We start from the raw sequence: 24,267 nt of genomic DNA on the forward strand, positions 1-24,267 counted from the left end.
GTGCCCTGGATGTGCATCCCACAAATCTCCATCAACTGCAAGATGCTATCCTATCAATATGGGCCAACATTTCTAAAGAATGCTTTCAGCACCTTGTTGAATCAATGCCACGTAGAATTAAGGCAGTTCTGAAGGCGAAAGTGGGTCAAACACAGTATTAGTATGGTGTTCCTAATAATCCTTTAGGTGAGTGTATATACTGTATACACACACAGGCACAAAAAACATTCTGCTGAAAACAAAAAACAGGACACACACACACACACACACACACAAAACAGATAAGTGTGAATGTGGCTTTGTATTATGATTTCTCCTGTGACTGACGGGTTTGTGTAAACTATGCTCAGTTTCAGAGAAAACAGAGTGTGAAAATAGCAGTAACCACAAAATCCACATTAAAACCATGTGTGTGTGTGTGTGTGTGTGTGTGTGTGTGTGTGTGTGTGTGTGTGTGTGTGTGTGTGTGTGTTCAAGCTGGGAGGTCACTGAGATAGTACAGCTGGGTGACTCTGCCACACTTCTCACCAGGGATTTCCATTAGTTAGATTGATTGTTTCCTTTCTGTGCCCTTTGATTCACGCATTACATACGGCCCTAATCAGTACACTGCCTTATGGTGCAGGGCATCTGTGCATCTCTGCATTAACACACACACGCATGCTTGCATATATGCATAATATATAAATTAAAAGTCATACTTACACTCATAGATACCTTTATTGGGATATAGAAGTACACAAAAACACTAAATATGACACCTTAAAATTAGCCTATTGTTTGTTACTTCATAAAATAGCATAGTCACTTTTCTGTAATGATCTTCTTTGCATTGAAATATCATATCAACAGAAAATGTAAAGTTTATACACTCAGACCTGGTGAAACAGATTGCCGTCCTTGTGCCCCCCAAATGGTTTAAACAGGTGGAAGTCTGTATAGTACTATTTCATACATTGTGTATATTCATTTAAATGTATATTACAGTATTATGTTCCCACTGGGGTGTAAGACTTTACTGCTCCAGCTAAATTTGTCCTTTATGACCCCAGACACTTATATGTTCCCCATCATGTTTTATCACATATGAGGACTGATGATGATTATGATGATAATAACAGCAATAGAGTTAAACTCTGAAAAAGCAAAATCTTAAAAAGTGATTAATAGTTTGAATGAGATGCCACATGTTCCTCTACAGACCGTGATTTAGGATTTAGGGATGTGCGCTCTTAGGATGTGATAAGCAAATACATAAACCTACCATGGTTATGTATAAAACATAACATCATCAATTATATATAAAGAAAAACTGCCTTAAAATAATAGTTCAACTTACAAGCACAACCATTACTAACATTTTTGTGCAGTTAATAGCTTTTCCCTAGGCCTGAGTACTGGAGTTTACATGTTGGAAAAAGCTGGAAATGTCTGTATATCTATATGCCTGCTAATCCAAATGTGTCATGTTTACTCGAAGGAAAAGTAACATATACATATAATTTGGCCTCTTTCCTAGAATCCTACAGAATTTAATTGATTTTAACAGGCTCACACAGACATTAATATTTTGTATGAAACTGTTTTATATTTTTTTTCAGACTTTTTTTTGTTAGTTCGATAGGAGTTTTTATATTGTAAGTGTCATGTTTTAAGAAAACTGGCATGATTAATACTCTATTATGACTAATAAACATCAGGTTGATTTCTTACAAACTTTTTTTTTTAATCAAATAAATCTAAACTATAATCAAATATTTACACTCAAACACCCACAGTGGATGAACTATGGATGAACTGTGTATACTGCAACAATAACCTTACAGAGTAGAGGAGAAAAAAGGATGGTAAACGTATTAGACCAGGAGTGGCTTTGTTCAGGGGTGAATTATAGTGCACAGAGATTTTGCGGTGGTTAAGACTGTGTGTGTGTGCGTGTGTGTGTGTGTGTGTGTGTGTGTGTGTGTGTGCTGTGCGTGCGTGCGTGCGTGTGTGTGCGTGTGTGCCTGTGCGTGTGTGTTTTAGAGATTGAATTGGACTAGCAGGTCTGTGCTGGACTAGCAGATTTACCTGAGTGCACTCTTTCTCTCTGTCACTCATGTGGACTGTTGCCAGAGCTGTCAGGGTAAGTGAACCTCCATGTTGTGCCTGAAGAGATCGGTCTCTAGAGGTCAGTGCAGTTCCACTAGTGACATCTGCACTCACAGTCTTTCTATTGAGCCAAAACATGGCCGCCTCTACACAAATAACACACATACATATTGAGTTCCCACAGTCATGGAAAACCTGAAAATATCAGGGGATTTGAAAATTATAATTTCCAGAATAAAAAATGAATGTAAATGAACAAACTCTTAAAATGTCTTGGCAAAATCATAGAAATTTCTATAGTGAAAAATAGCTCTGTTATAATCTAAAAATTACCTAAAAAAAATTAAATGGCTGTAAATTACACTTTGTAAATTCAGTATCTTGAAAAACAAAACAAACATTTATTATCCAGTAATTACGAGCAATCTGTAAAATCATAGAAATTAATAGGTCAAAAGGTGGAAACCCTGAATAACACTTATACTCAATCATATGCCCATTACTTTTTATTTATGAGTATAAAATGTATTACAGAATTGCAACATTATAATACTACTACTCACAATAATGAAAATAATAATAATGTTGAACTACATGTTACAACAAGACATCTAGCAATTTTGAACTAAGCTTTCCATAAGAGTATTGTGTGGTATGTGGGTAACTCCAGCGCCTGTCTTTGATTGCAGATAAAAAGGGTTGACCACTAATTTTGCAGGACTGCAGAATTTGCTCTTCCATTTCCGTCTGGCTTTTAAGCAGTACATTTTTATCTGCCACTGAAGTACAACACGAGAGCAGAGCAAATGCACCTCCACCCCTTCAGAGCTCTAGTTTAGCATAATGTCATTATGTCCAGTTAGTTTTAAAAAGCCCTTTTTTGTAAACATTTACAGTGTGAGGCACAAAGGGAGCTGCTGTTCCTCCTGCTTTGTTTGTATTGTGGTTGTGGTCACGTTGGGCTTCAGCTGACTTGTCTACAGAAAACCGGTGGCAGAAACGTGGCCTGCCCTGCCAAGTTTTAAAATTAGTAACAAATTTAAGATGTTCTGAGATCGCCTCCCCTGCCACAGAGATTGCGAAAATGCATTTCTAGTTTGTCGTGGGGTCTCGCTGGATGACCACAAAGAGGCAGAATTGGGGGCAAATGCTTAACAGATGCCAGAAGCATCAGGAGAAGAGATGGGAAATGGCTATAGATATCAGGACCAACAAACACGTGGTATGCCTTGAGCACAAGTCATCTGAACACTTCTCACTTCACGATTCTCAGACTCTCTGTATGACCTAAATGACAGAACCATGCTCCCGTTAATGGCATAATATTGATTTATCGCTCTCATTTTGAGGATTTCTATTCCCATAACTCCTAATACAAAGGGAAATATGTATTTTGGATAATGTGTCCCTGACATCAGGCCTTGTGGGCAGTTAAAGCATGAGAAGGAACATATTACTGTCATAAATCTACATCTCTAACCCAGTGCATAAGAAAATGTGGAGATATTAGATTCAAGAATGAAAAGTGAAAAGGAGGAAATGGAGTTGACACATGCTGATATCATACCACTGACTTTTATTTTGGAGCATTTACGTAGTGCTTTATTAATGGTGCTCAGAGGATTTTATTTCACATTCACCTCTTACCCTTCCATTCTCACTTGCTGTCTGCATAAACAGCTTCTCCTTTATATGTGTTTTCCCCTCTGCCTTGTGCTCAAATGTACTGTAAGTATAATTTACCATCTTTTAAATATATTTATTTTATTTTATGATAATTTATGATACTGCTCTTGCTGGGTGGCTTGGAATTGTTATTTGACAGGGGTAAGAGTAGCTGAGCGTGACAAAAGCTTTCCCTGCTAGACTATCACAAATTCCTCAAGTGACATAAATAAATGTGTAATTACTCATCTTAGACATCCTCACAATTTTCTTTTACAAGATTATCTGGCTCTCCATCATTTGGGGTCATTGCATAAAAGGCCGAAGCTGTTTTTAAAGTAGTTATCATGATTGCAGTGATAACTTTAACCAGTAGAGGGAGGCCATTGATTTATTTCCACCATTTTCTTAGAGCGAGCAACCTTTGCAGATAACCCCTCATTATCTATGAAGCTAAAGAAATGTGTCACTTATTATTTTTGGCCAGCCACATCAAGGGCCTAGAGTTTCTCTTGAAGAATCATTTATAATGTAAAAGATAAGTGTGTTCCAATAACCGATTCCTCTCAAACGTCTCATGAGCGCTGATTACATGTGACTTCACATCGAGTCGTAAATATTTGTCAGCCCACCTTTGAAACAGGCAAGCTGTGGCGCTGTCAGTCCTACCACATGAAAGAGAGAATGGAAACGTTTAGGGTTGGGAGCCGAATCAGTCATAGCTGGAATGAGATGGCCAATAAAATGCATAATTATGATGCTCTGTCATTGGCTACAGCCCAGACGGCTTTTTAACTGGGCGAAAAATCCCACACGCACATAATGGGACTTTTTTATGGTATTCTCATCTAAAAGTGAGTTGTGACAATGTGTGGTCTGCATTCAGTGCCCAAGGCTGCTGGAATATGCTGTTTACCCAGCTAGAACAGTGTGTGGGCGTGTTGCAATGGCACCTCTTGATTACACTGTGTTCTGGAATACATGGTTCAAAAGCAATGTCATAACTACCATGCTACCACTGTAACCCTTCAATCTCACTCACCTCTTTGGGAGGCATGATGTTCCTTGCAGGTTATCTTTCTGTGTGTGTGTGTGAGCATCAAACTGCAAATAGTTTATGGTACAGTATCCAGAGGTTTTATGGAAATGAGGATGTCAAGAACTGTTTTTATAACTTCACAAAGTGCGGCAGTCTGAATATCATTAGCCAAAAAGTGTTGGAGTTCTTCAGCAATAGAACATATTTCCCTTCATTGTCAGATTCACCCTAATAAAAGTTGATGGATGGTAAAGGTAGGCATAGATTCTTCTCTGTCAGAATAATTATTGTTTGACTTCCTTGCACAGTGGAGTCTAATATAACAGAAGATGTTCCTACAGAGGTGAGACCCCTTGCAGGGAGAGTGAAGTGAGATGTGTAAAAAAACATACCTATAACACAGACCTGCTGTGACCACTGATTAGGCCTAAACTAAACTTAATCTCCTATCTCTTTCTCTCTCGTTTAAACACCTCATAACTAATAGCAATGGTGGAATTTTGAGGTAGGTTTTCACTTTGGTAGAATAAAGTTTGGTTTGAGGTATTTTACAGAAGCTGTATGCCTGTTGCAGACTTCTTCCAGGGAAAGCTGAAGAGGGAAAAAGGCAACATTCTGTGAATATCATCCAAAAATTATTTGCTCCCTTAACCAACTCTCTGGCAGGTGGATTTGTGCAAGGGTTGAAAAGAGGGAGTGGCTTCCTTTCTCTCTGTTATCACACAGTATACAGTATATACAAAAATAAATGAATGTACTCTTTCTAAGAATATGGCAAAGAGTGCATTTCTTAGTAATTACAGTTTACAATTAAACGTTCTCTCTTACAAAGACACGCACATGGCATGACATGCACACAAACACAGCTCAGAGAAGAGCTGATACTGCTTTATAATTTATGGTAAAGCAAGCAATAATGGAACACAGAAAATGTGTCATGTCTGAGTTTGGAATATTTAACTGGATTGATTGTTTCTGTAATTTGTGCATTCAATCGCTGATGTGCTTTTTAGAAACCATGGGACTTATGATACAATTGGCCAACTGCATGACAATTTAAATATTTTGAAACTGTGTTTACAAAAGCCAGCGTAGAGTTTATCTCTCATAGAGGGTGTTTTATATCTAAATAGACAGACTGGCAAACTGTTTGTTGAAGATTCTCGTTTGGAGGTCAGTAAGGTGATCTGTTATGCACTTATCTGTGAGCTTTATGACAAACCATAACAATCAGAAATATGATTAATTATGACGTAATCCACCTTATTTCTGTCTGTGCATAAGGTTTGTTTGAAATGGAGGTCACCAGGCAGTTTAGAGCCAAGGCAGATAACTAACAGAGAAAGGAGAGAAAAACGAAGATGTAGCTAGACATGATGACAGAACTTTAAATTACATTTATGGGTGTATCAGATATTCCACTTTAGTTTGGAAGTAAGCAAACCAGAACAGTAACCTGACAGAGGCTCAGCTGGGATTGAGGCAGCTGTAATTATATGTATTTTTTCCTGTAGGGCTTTTGTGTCTCAATGAGGATGAAATCATGCATAGCTGAAACTAAGAAAGAATAACACATAGCTGTGCTCCCATCTCTCTCTTTGATAATCTCTCTAATTATGAATATTGGGTCTGCTGTCCTATGCCTGAGTAAAGATAAGGTTGATGTAGAAGAGGAGACTACTAGTGGATGATTGGCTTTATTAAAGGTAGAGTTAGTCTAGATCTGTGCAATGTTCTCTACATTAGGCAGGACTCTATCGTTGCAGGACATCAACCCTTGGCCGGGAGAGGGTCAGGTCAGGCAGGTCACTCAGAGTGCACTGGAAGTAGCAAGGGATGGAAATGTACTGTACACCCGCAATGCACACAAAGCCAGCTTTTCATTGAGCTCTTCGGCCACCGTAATTATCTGTGACACAACTCATTAGCAAGGACCTTATTCCAACATCGGCTACCAGAAATTCCATGAGAAGAGACATGCACAGAAACAAAGCCATGAACACATTTCATTGCGCCCTTTGACAAAATGTAATGAAGTGTGTTCATTGTCCCCCTCATCAACATTTGAACTCTGAACCATCATTGCTGAGATCCTCTCTCAAATGTCCTCTATGGCACTGTGTGGGACACATCAAATGGCACCTTCTCTTTACCTCTTTTGTCTGGCTTTGGGCAAATTGTTGTCAGAGATGTTGTTGTTGTTGTTGTTGTTATCATGGGCCTTATTAGTTTGAATTGGCGATTGCTATTCTGTCAGAACCAGTTAGCTGGTTTTACATCACAACTATGCTCAAGTGAACAGTCTGAGGTGAGAGAGAAAACCCCTCATAACCTAATTTTTGACAGTCACAACCCTCAACCCTCTGTTGACCTTTGACACAAATAATTGAGGTATTGTCAATAATAGTCAGGGTCTCCCTGGCCAGTGGAGAATGATATACAATAATTGTACATCACTCTAACAGCAAACAAAATGTTTTTACTTCTGTGGGATTCAGCTGTCATGGCTCATGGTCATGGATTATATTCATGTTAGCCATACACAGAATACTGCAGCACATACTGTATGTTTCAAGATAAAGGTGTTTGCCAAAACCCACACTGGCTGTGAATATCATTAGCTAAAAGTAACTTTTATTGAATTCACATTATAAAGATTAGTGTTGGATCATCAGTCCAATTTAAAATCTAAACAATTTATGCCACATTTTCATTCAACAGAGTGAATCTTGCCATTCAAAGGTCACAAAATGTATCAACCTCAAATCTATGGCCTTGAGAATAAACAGTGTGACTGACTTATTCAGTGTCAGTTGCTCTGTTATTTTTTATAAAGCTAACCTGATGTTTGTGGCTAGGGTTAAAAGCTTCTTGCAAATTTGTAATTTATGAGATATTGATTATATGATAGCAATAACTATTATATAAGTCCTACTAATAAGTCCCTTGAAACAGTTCTCAACTAGGGGGCACTCTATGGCCTATAGGAGGCCTCAGCAAACTTCCAAAGGGGCCACTCGATGACTTAAAATAATTTGTGGAATAATAATAATAATAATTATTATAAAACGATGGAATACATAAATAAATAAAAAAAAAAATGTTTTTTAATTGTTCCTTCAATTGTCTTAAAGGGTCCATTTTGACCATATGGGAAGACCCAGATCGATCGATCTATCTATCGATCTATCTATCTATCTATCTATCTATCTATCTATCTATCTATCTATCTATCTATCTATCTATCTATCTAGCTATCTATCTATCTATATATCTATCTATCTATCTATCTATGAGGATGATCGACCTTATTAAACTACTTATAAATGCGATGTTTTCTAGTCTATTTTAATGCAATTTACTGTACATTCATGTACACTGCATTATGTATAGCACGTGTCCAATTCACCTATCCATTAGTCTAATTTACAGTCTGAAGGACAGACAAACATAGTGAGTCATAAATGCAGTTCTTTGAAGATAATTACACACTTTAGGACATGAGACACATTTTGCATAGTCCCCATCTGAACACGAATGCAATCTTATACTTATTCCGCCCTCGTTGGTCTAGATTTAATATGGTGTAAACCTGTTGTAAGACAGGCTCTTAATTGATATATTAGTTGCAGTGTGAGCCTGATGCTGTGTGGCAGGAATCCATGCTATTATTGCCGGTTCCCTCAGGTATAGCGCTACCGCACTAATCCCATTGCACATGCATCATTACCTTCAATAATGTTTGGCAGCTCTTCTTTACAGCTCCCATTTTAATTACTTTTGCTTTAAATATTTAACACACAGCAAACGTCTTTATGTGGCCGTCAAACAACTGTGTGGCACTTGTCAACACAGAATCAGTTAGCTACGGGTCTAGCGGTTTTAAAAAAGGAAAAGACCGTGCATAATACACAAAATGGTTTGTTATTGTGCTGTATTTGTTTGCATCGTATAATGGCTTGAGGTCTGGGTCAAATGTTTGATCGTGGAGATCGTACAAAGCAAGATGGTTAGAGAAAAACAGGCCTCACGCCGTTGAGCATTAGGCTACAGGTTTTGAGATTTTCCTAGTTACAATCTCCTCTTTTTTTTTTTTTTTACATCAAAATAGTATACAGAATATTATTTTGAGAGATTATATTTTGGAAGATTTGTAGAAATTGATCTCGCCTGTTGGACAGATTGCTTAGTAGTGCAGATCCTGAGGGATAATTCAAACGATAGTCCATTGACCTTTAATAAAAACAAAAACCTAGAGCCAAGAGGCAAAGCATGCCACCTGCATCGTGTCATGCTTCTTTATACATTTTACCACGATTTCTTCAGCTGCAAATCATGATTTCAAAAATCCCCCAAAATGTAATCGGACATGGAATGAAGCGCAAACATTTGTGTTATAGGCTATTGCCGAATTATGGCGTCTCTGACGCCCTAGTAAAAGCAACAACACCAGCAATAATAATAATAACACTAATCATTTAGAAAAATAAAGACATTAAATTAACAAAAGTTCTAGCTCATTATTTACAACTATGGCATTATGACCATCTGTTGAAGCTTTTCTATATAAATGTATTGATAGAGTTTAAAAACTAAGGCCTATTATTTATCGCGATTTTATTAAAATCTAATCTGCAGCGCAAACAATTGACATCGACAGTCGGCACAACCCCTTTTTCAGTTCGCCCACAAACTGACCACAGCGCCTTTGAATAGACCTAATACAGTCGTAATACTCTTATTACATGCCTTAATCTTTCAATCCATCCTGAAATAATGTCTATATTTCTGTGGCTTAATTTAGGCTACATGATGAACACGACTAGGTCATTTCTCCAGCCTTGTTTTTATGCTTTATGTTATTGATTTACCTCTGACATGTTTATTCAAGACTAATATTCAAGACTTAATTTATCTTCTGGTTTCTGAAAACAAATGTAGCATCACAAATGCATGCCTAACACGTAACAGCGTGATTACCTTTATTTTATTTTCCATTTTAGCTTTTGTCCTTTTAGTAGGCTGATATTCTACATACCATCTCATTTGTCTCCGCTACTAAAATCAGTCTAAAACCATAAAGAAACGAAAAATAGAATAATTATAATTATAAAAACAATGTGTTTTTTTTAACCTCTATAGCAATTGCTTAACGCGTTTAATTGGGTGCTTAAAGATCCCCGGGGAGGTTAGTTCGAGCAATTGACTGATCAACTTCAAAACACTTCATGCCCGTTTCATGGCATGGATGCTCCCGCGTGACCCCGTTGTTAACACAAGAACTGGATGATGATGAACCTGCTCGCGCGCAATGGAGACAAAGCTGCATTCATAACTTATTCCTTTCTCACTCAGAGCCTGAACAGTAACAATGTGTTTGATGCCAATACAGATTAAATAATGACAATGACAAACGGATGTCGCCTTTCTTCACACCCTTGTTGAATCTATTCAGTTTATGACCTTCCAAAATCATCAATACTTCAAGTATATATATATATATATATATATATATATATATATATATATATATATATATATATATATATATATATATATATATATATAAATAAATATTTACAGAAAATGTGTTCTTATAAAATATTTTATAAATTACAACACATAACATTTATACACAGTTTCTTGATATAAACATACAAAGCACACTCCTCAGGAGCAAGTTATCTCACCTCCGTTATTGTTGTTAAGTAAATAAAAGTAAAAAGACTGAATGTAAGCTTTTACACCAGCTTTCATAAAGTAAATCACAGAACATTAAGCACATAACCACAGAGAAATAAACATAACACACAACAAAACCTTGAGAGGACATATGGTAACAAATAAATAAAGCAGATACATAATCAAAAAACAAATAGATAAATAGGATAACTAAACTACGATTGCTAGTGTAAAAATAAGAAATCACAGACAAGTTATTCTCATACATCCACAAAACATTGCATAACGTTTTTGACACCATCAAATCATATTGTGCAAAATTATGGCTGCCTCCAGTTTTCACAGTTCCAGAAAGAGTACATATCATTGCGCTAGAATTTCAAGTGTCTGCTGCCATGAGCTTAGTTCTTCATTGCCTCCATTCCAGTACATAATGTAGATCATAAAAATGTCCCTTTGTTTATTGGCATTTCTGCAGTCCTGATTAAGGGGATAAAGGGAAATGTATGAGGCGATATTGTGAAATATATATTTGGTGAAAAGGACAGGTAATACTGGAGAACTGCTTGATGAAATCCTTGTAGCAAAGAACAGATGATTTGTAGAACTTGTTACCTCAAATTACACACATAGATACTATACACACACACACACACACATATATATATATATATATATATATATATATATATATATATATATATATATATATATATACATTATTCTGTTTTAGTTGCGCAGTGACTGAAATATTGCCAGAACCCTCCAATAATGTTCATCAGTCAAGCTAAGGACTGTACAGCTCAAATGTTTAATGTTATTAGAGTTACTTTACTAGAGAGTATGTGTAATGGAATTATTTGATGTCCAGTCAAATCTATGCAGACTGTGGGGTGACAGATCATGTAATCCGATTTGATTGGATTTTTTCTTATATTTTTAGAAAAGAAAACATTACATGTAGGTACATTTAAATGTCTGCTCTTTGTGGATCTTTCTAAAAGGGAAAGAAGAAAGTGCATATATCCTATGGAGTTTATAAGCAGGTAATCAATGTGTTGGTTTTTTTTCTAATTGCAAATAAGGAATAATATGAGAACATCAACATGAGGGGTTCTGAACGTAAGTAGGCCTACATTTGTTAGTGTCTGTACTTGTTTTGGGGACAATTTTGTACCAAAGGTAAGCAAAATCGTACACAACCTCTCTTTGGGGACCTTTTGTGGCATTCACATTTGGACAAATTATCCATAAAGTAAACAATGATTTTTGAAATTCGAATAATGCAAAAAAAGTTTTTTCAATCATGCTCACCTTCCTCACCTCTTTATCACAGGTCTGAATACAGTGGTCTTAGCATCCTGCAGTACTGGACATGTGTCATTGAGCTCGGTTGGTTCTGTCTCTGACTTTCCTGCACTTTGGAAGCCTGCAGTAAACATAAAAGACAGCAAATGCGTTTTCAGTCACCCTGAATGTACATACCCACAGGTAACTGGTAACTAACCACAAACAATTTAGACACTACACAGATGGAGCTTGAATTAGACACAATATTCTATTTTGTATTTTGAATATGTATCATTGCAATAATTAACTTAGAACTGAAAGGATGTTGACTGGCATTCAAAATTAACAACAGCAGAAAAGTTAACCCTGTTAAACTTTGGTAATATTATTTGGTTATTTTCTATAGTTCTGTAATATAGATTCAACACAGAAATGCTATACCTTCCATTGAGGAGTACTGGCAGTATTCTTTCAGTACAGGATATGTCGAAGAGTGTAGCTGTAGGGTCTTGTAGCTTCCACTACTGTATCCCTTATGTATCCCATGCAGTCCTTCCTGGTAAAGGCTTTCAGTATTGCTCAGGTCCCTACTCTGCCCTCCTCCGACTGTGGGCAACCTGACTCCCTGCATCTGACAGTCCACAGGCCCAATCCGTGCATCTCCATGCTGCGTGCCTAATACAACCCCTGCGGCGGCTGTGTGTGCCAGTGACCAGATACGGGGTTTCTCTGATGCCTCACAGTGAGAGAGTGCCACAGTGCTTATAGAGGTGGACTGGGGTGATGGCTGCTGCTGCTGGGGTTTGGGGCCCAGAGGATCCAGGTGGTCAGGGTTCACAGGCCCCAAACTCTTTAGGCCACAGGGAAAATAAGCAAAGTTAGAGTGGAGAGGGAGGTCAGGGTTACAGTCTCTCTTTGGAGGGGAGGAAGTCGGGAGGTCATCCTGGCCCGATTTCTCACAGTCGCTGTCCAGCTTGTCACAGTCCTCATCCTCAATGTCATCCAGGTCACTGAACTGCAGGTCCCGCTCATCCTTACTATCTTTGGAGTCTATTTGAAAGCAGTGAGAGGTAGAGAAGTGAAATTCACTAATGATACAACAAACACAGTTAAAATGTTTTATATACAGAATTCTGATTAAATCACAGCTGAGAAGAGATATGAGGCACCTTTGGTAATGCTGTCTGTGTCAGTCTTATTGATATCATCCCCTGCTTTGTTTTTGGGGGACCAGGTCATCTTATTCTCTTTCTTTAATCTCCTTCTAGCATTGGCAAACCAGGTGGACACTTGTGTAAGAGTCATTTTGGTGATGATGGCCAGCATGATCTTCTCACCCTTTGTAGGATATGGGTTTTTCCGGTGTTCATAAAGCCATGTTTTAAGACTGCTTGTTGTCTCACGTGTGGCGTTCTTTCTCCGTGTTGACCCGTTAAAATCAACTGTCCCATACCTGGATCAAGACAAATAGCGGCATGTTGAATTTGAGAATTTTTATTACAAATATATAAATTATGATATTAAAATCGTATTTTACATGGGACAGACTTAAAACTTACCTGTCATACTGATACTGTCCCAGTGAGTGGTCATATGGATAGTAGGCAGCGGGTTGTGTTATAGTGCCGTGAAGGCTTCCTGACCCCTCTTTGATATCATATTGTGGGTTCTGTAAATAAATCAAGTAAAACACCATAAAATACCTTTAAAATGTATATGTGGCAGCTGTTATTACTGGTATTTAGTCTGACCCTGATTATTTTTGAAAATAGCATGTATTAATTATATTTGAAATAACATTTCCATAATACTTTAATTAATTGCATACTGAACAATATACAGTACACATATTTATATTTATACAGTATCTTCCCATTAAAGTAGGCTCTTATAAACGAAGCAGACGATGTGCAATGTCGCGCTTCATTCTGTCTATTCCTTCTGATTATTCAAAGTTATTACACCAGACAGCAAGACAGCTTGATCCTCTTACAAACCAAAATAATCGATAACAAGCCGTGACTTGATTAAGTCAATCGACTGAACGTGAACTCGCGCTATATCTGATGAGAGTGCTCCACATACCAGGCTGGAGTAGATGACCGAGGGGTCGGCGCTGTACGGAAAATAGTTGGCGTAGTTCTGGCCGGCTGCGGCCGCTGCTGCTGCATACGGAGAGCCGTACATCCCGAGCGCGGCGTTGAGCTCCGTCCGTGTGCTCGCCAGCAGCCGGTTCTCATAGGAGGGACAGCAGAAGGAGGCTGCAGTCTGAGACGCGCTCGATCCTTCAGTCACCGACCTGGAAATCGATTCGCAGCAAGTCGTACTGGGGTTTGCCGAGACGAAAAACTGCATGAAGAAAAGTGTAATTTTATCTTTGCGTTACAAAGTATGCGCACACTTTCCTTTACACAGAAATGTAAGCTTAAGACGCTTTCTTGCTTTTTAAGCCTGATCTGGACAACTTTTCCTTTAAAACTGATTATATTTAATCTATGTGTTGAATTCTTATAAAACAGATTAGAAATGTAGGCTACTTTCATTTTACTTTGAGACTTAGCCTAATAAAATTCATGGAAACGTTAAGGATTTTTGTGTGGGATAATTTACTTGTTCGGTAAAAAACAAACAAACATAAAAAAAAACACACACACACACACACACACACACACACACACACAAAAAACCTGTCCAGTTGTTACAGTCCTGTTAAGTCAGAAAGTAAAACTTTCTGTTAGTTTTGCTCTACGGTAGGGTTAATCGTCATATTTTGACTGTATAGAAACGTTGTATCTTTTTAAGATTAAAGTAAAACTATGATTGTTCGCAATTCATTTAATCAAAATCGCTATTATGTAAACGTGTAATTCAGACAGCAAAGGCTACCGGCAAAGGGAGGAGTCTCGTTATCACCATGAACAATTACACCGTAAATGTAATTTACACGTTTACAATAACACGTGAGATCATTTATAATTAAAATAACCCATTACTATAAATATTGACAAACTCCAAGATATAGCCAAACTTTACTTTAGGATGCACTTTGTGATACAGCAACCTGCTACCCAGTGTACAGTCCAGAGATGAACACAGAAAGTTAAAAGAACACACTGTAGCTTTAGCGGTCATTAAGCATCTATAGGACAAATATATTATGTTTTCATGCTTACCTGAGAAGTTGCATTGTAAGGATATCCAAACTGCGAGAAAGACATAGCTGCTTCTTTTGTAACCATAAGCAATATTCTTCTCCTTCTGATCGATTGAAACACAATCTACTTCAAATCCAGCGTCTTAAACACATTTCCACACTCGGCCCTTCGCTCAATAATATATGACTGCACTTAACTGGGATGCACTGAGGATGTTTGCGCCAGCCCTGGTTTTATATGTATACCTATATAATCCCCTTTAGGAAATGAGAAATTACAGTTAAGCTTCATCAAGTACAAACATATTGTTGTTAAACAGCTGTAGAAAGCTTAAAGGATAACGTAAGACTTACAAGAAATGAACTTGTGGTTGTGCTATTATTTGTGCCTCTTTAGTTCTTTAGAATCCATCCATGCGCTGGTATCCGTGTGACGTCATCCTAATCCCGGGACGGAGAGGATAGAGTGATGTCTTTGCCAACACGTCATGCTTCGCGCTTTTCTTGAGGTGTGTTTTGCACACCCTTGTCCCCTCTGTTATGTATTTATTTATTTTTACATCATGGTATTCTAAGACTTAGAGTGCGAAGATAAATTACTTTGACACAGCTGCTAAAACAGATGGCTATAATCAACTTTTTGATCCAATAAAGAATTTAAATCTACATAGTTTACATACACTTGTAATATTAATTACTGTAACACACATTCTTTAAGAATATTTAGTATATTTTGGAAAAATATGTTTTCATGGCAAATGACGTATTTTTCCCCATTGGATGTCTGTTCGCATATAAATTCAAATGCAAAAGATGATTTGAGATAAGTTTGTAGGTTTATAAATAAACATTGTCAATTCTAATCTTTAATCATAACTATAATATTAGATTGCTGTGTTCTCAATTACAATATGCTGATTATTTTTAGACTACATTTAAGACACTACGCCGCTGATGAGGGAATGAACTGAAGAGGTTTGTGCAGGACCCTTGCTCCCGTCTGTTTGACCGATCAGAGGTCCGACCTGATGTTAATTGCTATGATGTTTCTATCTTTCTCTATTAGAGAGAGGGCCAGTCCCGGCAGACGAGCACACATGAAGAGAACCTCTGGCAGGTCAACAGAAAACTGATTGATGCGTATCTCGGGACCTACGCGACCATTATGAGAAATGCGTAATTACATCAATTAACAAATGGATATGGCCTTGTTTAACCAGTGAGTTACACCGTAAAGATATGCCTTTGAGGTGAAATTAGATGATCAGAATGGAAGAGAGAGAGAGAGAGAGAGAGAGAGAGAGAGAGAGAGAGAGAGAGAGAGAGAGAGAGAATTAGCTGAATCTCTCAAGTCTAATTATACGCCAGTAGTGGGAGGCGACGAGAACAGCATTCTAATTGAAGGATGCTTACTTGAAAGGGATGGTAGAAATAACGCTCCCTCGCGCGAAATAGTCTGGATAAAGAGTAATACATGCAGTTTTATTAAATATCTCAGACAATATAATTCGCCTAGAATTAGCCAACGTCATAATAACTATCCTAATCGTTTCACTGTGAAATAACTATGATTGTAAAGTTATAACGTAGTGCTCACGCACGCGCAGAAAGTCACAATGCTCACGCGCTCTCTCCACTGTTGTGGCTGTATCGCAACGATCGATTTGCCTCTCATTTTATAATTTCCAGGGATAATGTGAGACGAAGAGTTCTCTGCCCCTGCTTAAAAGGGATGAGAACAATGTACACCGTGATCTTTTTGCGATTACGAGCTCACTCTTCGAGAGGCGCCAGAGAGCCGCGGGTAAGCGTACGGCTCTGATGGAGTGACGAAGGATAACTGGTAAACTGCGATGACAGCAACTGAATATAACCCCATCAATACTTTGAGTGCCACGTTCAATCGTTTTACTTAAAGTGATTATTCCTTGGAGCAGTGGCGCATCCAAGGGCGGCCGGGGTGGGCCTGGGCACACCCAAAATGACTGAGGCTTTTTTTTTTTTTTTTTTTACTACTTCAAATATATATTTATAAAATAATTAAAAAATGTATAATATAATGTATAAATGTATAATTTCTGTTTTCTGAAAGTGTGAAAGAACTGTTTGAAAGCACCACCTTTCTGTTGATAAGGAAAATTTGGAGAAAATTTAGCCCATACATTTTTATTGTGGCCCACCCAAAAGTAATTTCCTGGCTATGCCCTTACTGTATGTGTGTTATTAGACATTTGACCCAACACCTTAGTTAGTGAGATATAGGTCTAGCCTTTGTGACAACTTCCCCTGGCATCCCCTACATAACCTTGTAGGTTAATACTCAAAAAGGAAAATAAATATGTAAAGCCCTACAGTTTAAAAAAAAAAAGTGTCAGTATTGCAGAGGTCACACTCTCTAATGTGGTGGTGGTGTAGTGGTCTAAGCACATAACTGGTAATCTGATAATCAGAAGACACTGGTTCGAACCCCACAGCCACCACCATTGTGTCCTTGAGCAAGGCACTTAACTCCAGGTTGCTCCAGGGGGATTGTCCCTGTAATAAGGGCTCTGTAAGTCGCTTTGGATAAAAGCGTCTGCCAAATGCATAAATGTAAATGTAAATGTAATGTAAATGCGTCCCACATAGCTAAGTTTATGAGCCCAATTAAAGAAAGAGGAACCAGTTAAAAGAAAGTCCAGAATCTCATATGCGATGGTTTACTATAGTTTTTCAAACGCCTTGTGCAAGGGCATGGATGATAGCCCAAGTGCATATGGGCACCCTCATCCATAATACATGTGGAGCAGTGCCTGGTGATCAGTACTGGGGGGGTGGAGGTAGAAAGTTAAATCAGCCCTAACTGAAGAGGCAGAATGACCAGTCCTCCATACATGATAGATAGATAGACGGACGGACGGACGGACGGACGGACGGACGGACGGACGGACGGACAGACAGACAGACAGATAGATAGATAGATAGATAGATAGATAGATAGATAGATGAATGGATGGATGGGGGGGGGATTATGGAGACTCAAAGCCTCACAGCAGAAAGGTTAAACCAACAGCCAGCTTCACCTTCTCATTTAATACATTTCTCAGGCTGCTTTAATGAATTTCACAAAGCTTTTCTGCTTTTTCATAAGACAGATCAGAGCTTTTTTTTTATAAAATAATAATAAGGCCATGCTCAGAGAGGGGCAGAGGGGAGGGGACAACCTGGATCGAAGCAGAGTGATATCTCATTAAACAAGTCTGATATCCCTGATATATTCAGATGAATTCCAGACATACGAGAGCCTGAATTATTGCTCACTGTCTCTCCTCGCTTCATTCCTGGTCAGGTACTAACACTGCTAAATTATCCAAAAATTGAAAAGAAGGCAATAAATATTCTAATGAGAAGCACTCAAATTATAATGGATGGGGCCACAACAGTGCCCAGAAAATCCAAAACAAACTTAATCTCAGCTGAAGGATAAATTGACCAGAGTTAGGGAGACTTTAATCCCCAATTATCTTTGCTTATAGAGGCATAATAAAGTTGTCTATCTACCTATTTTAATAAAACCTTTGTGTTTGATGCAATATAAATTAGTTCAATGTCTGTTCCGCAGTGTCGAGAATTAAATCAAATTGCTCCATTTTTTGTAAATGCTTAATTATGTTTTATTTTCTTAAAGTTGGTGCATATCCCAAAACCAGCCTATAATTTTTCTGGAGTACATTACAGGGAGTTTTGAAATAATGTACTAGAAAAACAAGTTGTTTAATTAACACTCATTATTATCATTATTATTATAATACAAAATTTTCTCAAACTGTGATAACAACAAAAGACACCCAGCACATTCTTTTTTCTTTTTCTTTTTTCTCAATGTGTGGTGTACTGTATATTAAGTTTGTTTATCACTGTTGTGCTGAGCTCCTGTGAACAGGACTGTTTAGCTGGCAGGATCTCTTAAGACCCCAGTGTAAATCTATCATCAGTGTCCCTATGTTGCTTCCAGGGATTTGTAGCTTGTTACACACAGATTGAACAGGCAGAGAAATGGACTAGGATGTCTCAGTCAGAGTGTTTCTAAGTAGGCCCTCTAGTGACTTTGTTGAATTCTGCATACTTGCTTGTGCACATGCATTTTGTGTTCATATTGGTAAAAAAATATGTCAGGTAAGGCTCAAGTGCTTAATAGTATGATTGTCTGTGCACACATGTAATGATCAGAGAATGGTTAAGGATGCTCACGTTACCAAATCTATTAATCTTGCTATAAACTCTAAACAAATACAGTACATTCTGTATTACACAAGTGTCTCAGTAATTACTGAATAACCCATCATGATCAGAGAAGACTATACCATCTCTACTAATTTGTGTGGTTCTAATACTTATTTAGTACAGTTAATACAGTTCTCTCATCTTCTCTGTAACCACTCCTTTCCTCCCCTTTTTCTGTTCTCATTGTTCTTGTGGCTCTCTGGGAAAGGTCCCATCTGCAGCTGCTTTTGGGTAGTTAACCAAACACTGGTGCCAATACTTACAAGTAGCCATGCTTGGTGTTTGTTTGCATAAAAACTTTTGAAAGGCTGCACTGTTATTATCTGTTTTTTACAGATGGCAAGATGAAGAACTGTGACAGAGACATGGGGGATACAGTTCTTTGCTAGTTCCCAATCTCTATTACATAGTTCTTGATTCAGAGACTGTGGTTTTGCTGTACAAGGACAGTAAATTAACCCTTGTGCGACCTTAGGGGCATTTTTGTCTTTTTCACTTTAGTTTTTTCCATTTTGGCTGTGTTAATGCCAACGGCATACATTTAGCCAAAGGTGTGTATTGTTGGGGGGAATTTTGATAATTCAACCTCAGTTTCTATAATACATCTATAATACACTGTGTACATAAAATAGTTACACTCAGGACTTTAAGGACAAAAATGTCCCCATTAATATTGCAATATTTGATATATCCTTAGGATATCCTGAGTGTGACTTTTTTGTTTTTGTTTTAATCTGATACTGCACAAACAATGTTGTTGCTAATCATTGACATATCCCAGACTGTGATAAAAAAAAAATATATATATATATATATATATATATATATATATATATATATATATATATATATATATATATATATATATATATGTATCCCTTGCATTTGTATATGGAAAATAATATATATATATATATATATATATATATATATATATATATATATATATATATAAAAATACAACAGTGGCATTATATAAACAAACGGGTTAAAATCCTGAAAATGAATGAATATTTGGTAGTTATTATCAGGAATGATTTTGGTTAAAAAAAAATTACTAATCTAATGTGGAAAATAATATTAATATATTATGTTCTTATGGCAGTTTTTAGACACGGACATTTTTGTCTTCTAAAGACCTCTGACTTTTTTTTTATTTTTATGGACACACAAGGGTTAAATCTATGTTTTTGAAAACATGAAAGCAATTCAGGCTGTTGTAATGTCAGATTTACTTTTCCACTTGCTTTTACTTCAAAGCCATGTCTTGGGTACCATGCAGTATTAGTAAGAAGTTCAACTAATTGAGAAGTTTTCTTTCACTTTTGATTTTACTCCTGGATTGAAAGAATGCCAGAAGAGGGAAAATGTTGAGCCTTGTAGGGCGGGATAATTAAAGATTAAGTTACATGTACAGGCAGTAAAGAACATTCATTTATCCCCTATTATGACGGGCACATTTTAGCTTCAGGTTTTCACCCCTGGGATTTGGGAAAACAGAAAGTGACCAATTGTTAGTTATCATCACGTAACTTTTGTTATTCTGTAGGTTTAGAAAAATTGACCTGACTGCTTTTATCTTCAGGTGAGAGTGTGTTGCCCTGGAGGTAAGTGGGAACAGACAGGGGCTGCTGAAATCTAGCCTTACCTCTGCAGGACAAAACAGCATCTCCTGCAACGACAGTTCAATTGCTGAGGCCTCTGGTCCTCATTTGCAGGCCAGAGATTTTTCTTCTCCATGCTTGGTCTCAAACACAAGCCAGATGGCTCTAAAAATATTTCCTCCACACATTTTATTTTCATCTGTCCCTTTGGGCCTTGTCGTGTCAGTCCCCAGTGCTTTATTTCTGTGCTTTCTGACGTAAAAACAACGTTTCCATCTAAGCAAGAAATCAGTGTCCAAAACTAGAATGCCTTTTCAATCCTTACTCATGCTCCTACTTTTTTTCTGAGCTTCAAGCTTCTCTACTCAGTTGTTTCATTGAAGAATAAAAATTATTGATCATTGCCAAGATGAGTTAGCTATGTCTAATATGCACAAAATAAAAAATAAATAAATGAAGAAAGTGAGGTGCTATATCAGTGTGTCTTGGTGCCACATTCATACATTCTGTACATCCTGGCTAAACCTAAACAAACGATTAAGCAAGAACACACATCATTTAACAGTGTTACCAATTGGCTCTGTGGAAAAAAGACTATTGTTTTATCCCAGACACAGCTTGCCTTCACTTCACTCTCATGCAACATGCTAGGAATGTCACCCATTCCTCATTTTAGTGTTGCAGATGATCATTTCCAGAACACAATGCTGTTACCGTGGAGTGCCATTCAGACATGGCTATTTAATTAATTTATTTTTTGTTTTCCATTCAAGTTGCATGTGTTATGTACCTCCAAAACTGTGTGAGGTTATTTTTCCCAAACTGGAATCTGGATCTCACTATAGTGAAAAAAAAAATCCCTTTGCAGAATTTAAAAGCATATGTTATATAGCTGCCAAGATCAAACACTCTTGTTAACTGTAAAGAAATGGAAATTAAATACCTTTGATTGCTCAAGTAGCTGGTTATTTTAGACTTGGTCTCGACATGGCTCTTCCACAGACCTTGACCTTGACTCGGCGCACATGCATCATCAAATTTCAAAACCAGCTACAGCTTTTTGTTGTTACTGCTAATTCCTGATTTGCAGATTGTCAAGATTACTTTGGGGACCAAGAAACTTGGATCAAACCTCATTGGTGTTTTCTTTATTAATTTAGAGTAAACACATAAAGGGTAGTGTTTGAGTAAATGAAATGCAATATTATGCATTTATAATTTTTGTCTGCCTGGCAATTTTCTCTGATGTATGGATATCAGATTCAGTTATTCTAGTGAACCATCTTATCTCAAGAAATTAGTACAGAACTGTTTGTACTTATAGCCTGCCTGTACTTAGTATAGGCAGGCAACATTCTTATACAACCACACATATTAACCCCATTCATTATGTATGCTCAAAACTAATTGCTAATTATATATATATATATATATATATATATATATATATATATATATATATATATATATATATATATATATATTATATATATAATTATATACAGGGTGGGGAGGGTTACTTTGGAAATGTATTCCACTACAGATTACAGAATACATGCTGTAAAATATAATTTGTGTAAAATATAATTAATGTATTCCATTAGATTACTCAAGGTCAGTAAACGTATTCTAAATACTTTGGATTATTTCTTCAGCACTGGTAGATTTTATTTATTTATTTTTTACTATAAAGACTCTGCCAGTACAATAAGATTAAATACACATGTTAAAAATACATTCTCTGAAAAGCCTAAATATCTTATGCACTGTTGTTTCTAAAACAAGATAAATCAAACTGATCTTGTTTTAAGGATTTTTAATATTTTTACAGGAAAACAATACAAAAATAATTATCAAGAATACGATTTTTGCCCTAATATCAAATGTCTTACTAGAAAAAAAGAAATTATGATCCAACGTCAATTTTCACTTTGAAAATGGAAAGGCATGATCAAAAAAATATGATAATTTCTGGTAACATAAGCTGACAATTTACATAAGTTTTATTTCTATTTCTTCTGCTCCAAACTGACTTCAAACTTACTTCTCTGTCTGCTCGTATGAATCAAAAGAAACATCATAAGAAAGTGTTTCACTGCTGTTCAAATGCACTTTGGATCTCAAAATGTATATGTAGAAATGCTTTCATCTGAAAGGACTAAATATGTAAATGAAATAAATGACATTAAAATACAAAGTATCTTCAGTAATCATTGTAACTGTAGTGGAATAAAGTTACGTATATTTAGCATTTTAAATATGTATTCCTGTTACATGTATTCCGTTACTCCCCAACCCTGTATATACATATATATAAGATTATTGTGATAAAATCACTAACTAACTTTTTCTGTATAAAGTTAGAGCCAATTTTAGAACTTCGTAGCATGATGATGTAATGTCAGCAAACCCTAAAATAACATTTCTGCCCTTAAACCCTCAGAAAATTGGCCCGTTCACTCCCTTTGTAAGTCCCTCACTGCAACCCAGATTTCTGTTTTTTTAAGGAAAAGGGGCATTTTATATACATTTTCTTTGTTAATCAATATTATGCCACAAATGTTGTCGATTTAGCTTACCTTGAACCCAGAATATACCTTCAAGGTAACAATAACAGGTAACCACTTTTTACAAAGCAAGCAGTTATACTAGAAATATGCAAAGTAGCATAACATTTTGCACCTTGTCAAAAAGCCTTCACTCTTGCAGATCTAAACAATCTTTAACAATTGCACATCATAGACCAAAAAAAAAATAAAACATTTTGTTTACCTGTGTTAGGATTACCTTGTCTGGTTTTACCGTTGCCCCTTTGGTTTCCATTTTTGTCCCTTTTGTTTTCCGTAGTTTTCACTTTTGTCCCTTGTTTAGCTCCACTGTCTCACTAGTCTATTGTTTAAAAGAGCTACACTTCCCAGTATCCACCTGTCATCATCACTGCCATTTTGTTCATTGTGCTCACCTGTGTATCATTTGTAATCATCCTGTCCTTGTGTATTTATATCCTGGTTTTTGGTTCAGTCCTTGTCTTTCGTTGAACGTTGTTAGCCGTTCAACGAATGGTGTTGTGTTTATTTCCCCATTGAGGGTTTTCCTTTGTGTTTGTTTTGATTTTGTTAAATAAAGTAAGCCTGCGTTTAGATCCAGTCTCCTCGTCTGCCTTCGCTGCCTTCTGTTCATAACAACCTGTAATATTCTTGCCACTGCTGACCACTAGGTTTGATTTGCTGATTGCAACAAGGAAAGAGATTCAATATTAAATCCTATTATATCCATCTGCAGTATGTATTTTGTTTGGTTCTTTCTTTGGTTGGGGAGTAAGACTTTGAGCCCAGGGAGGGCAGACAGAGGATGAAAAAATTTACAGTGGAGCTATAGCAGAGATGTAAAGATTTTCTTAGAGGACTGCGTTTCAAATCTCAAATTATTGAGTAGCTCATTGTTTGACGTGCTGAAACCCCAAATGAACGCTCTCAGTC

General features: G+C 36.9%; 1 protein-coding gene across 1 annotated transcript; it reads right to left on the reverse strand.

Annotated features, from left to right (window-relative positions):
* Positions 1 to 10,917: 10,917 nt before the first annotated feature.
* On the reverse strand, positions 10,918 to 15,006 carry irx6a (iroquois homeobox 6a). Its single transcript, XM_052154987.1, has 7 exons — positions 14,941 to 15,006; positions 13,853 to 14,116; positions 13,327 to 13,436; positions 12,937 to 13,220; positions 12,209 to 12,817; positions 11,801 to 11,906; positions 10,918 to 10,957 (listed from the first exon to the last, which is right to left on the reverse strand). Exons 1-7 carry the CDS (start codon positions 15,004 to 15,006, stop codon positions 10,918 to 10,920), a joined length of 1,479 nt encoding a protein of 492 aa, XP_052010947.1.
* Between the last annotated feature and the right edge of the window lie 9,261 nt (positions 15,007 to 24,267).

This window comes from Xyrauchen texanus, chromosome 2, assembly GCF_025860055.1.
Source record: "Xyrauchen texanus isolate HMW12.3.18 chromosome 2, RBS_HiC_50CHRs, whole genome shotgun sequence".
Taxonomy (NCBI): Eukaryota; Metazoa; Chordata; class Actinopteri; order Cypriniformes; family Catostomidae; genus Xyrauchen; species Xyrauchen texanus.

What these genes read in the sequence shown, in the direction of transcription:
- irx6a (XM_052154987.1), bottom strand. Translation starts at nt 15,006, where the DNA reads ATGGTTACAAAAGAAGCAGCTATGTCTTTCTCGCAGTTTGGATATCCT. An exon ending in CGGTCATCTACTCCAGCCTG is followed by an intron (nt 13,437 to 13,852) that starts GTATGTGGAGCA and finishes ATTTATTTACAG; the next exon opens with AACCCACAATATGATATCAA. An exon ending in CACAGACAGCATTACCAAAG is followed by an intron (nt 12,818 to 12,936) that starts GTGCCTCATATC and finishes GCTTTCAAATAG; the next exon opens with ACTCCAAAGATAGTAAGGAT.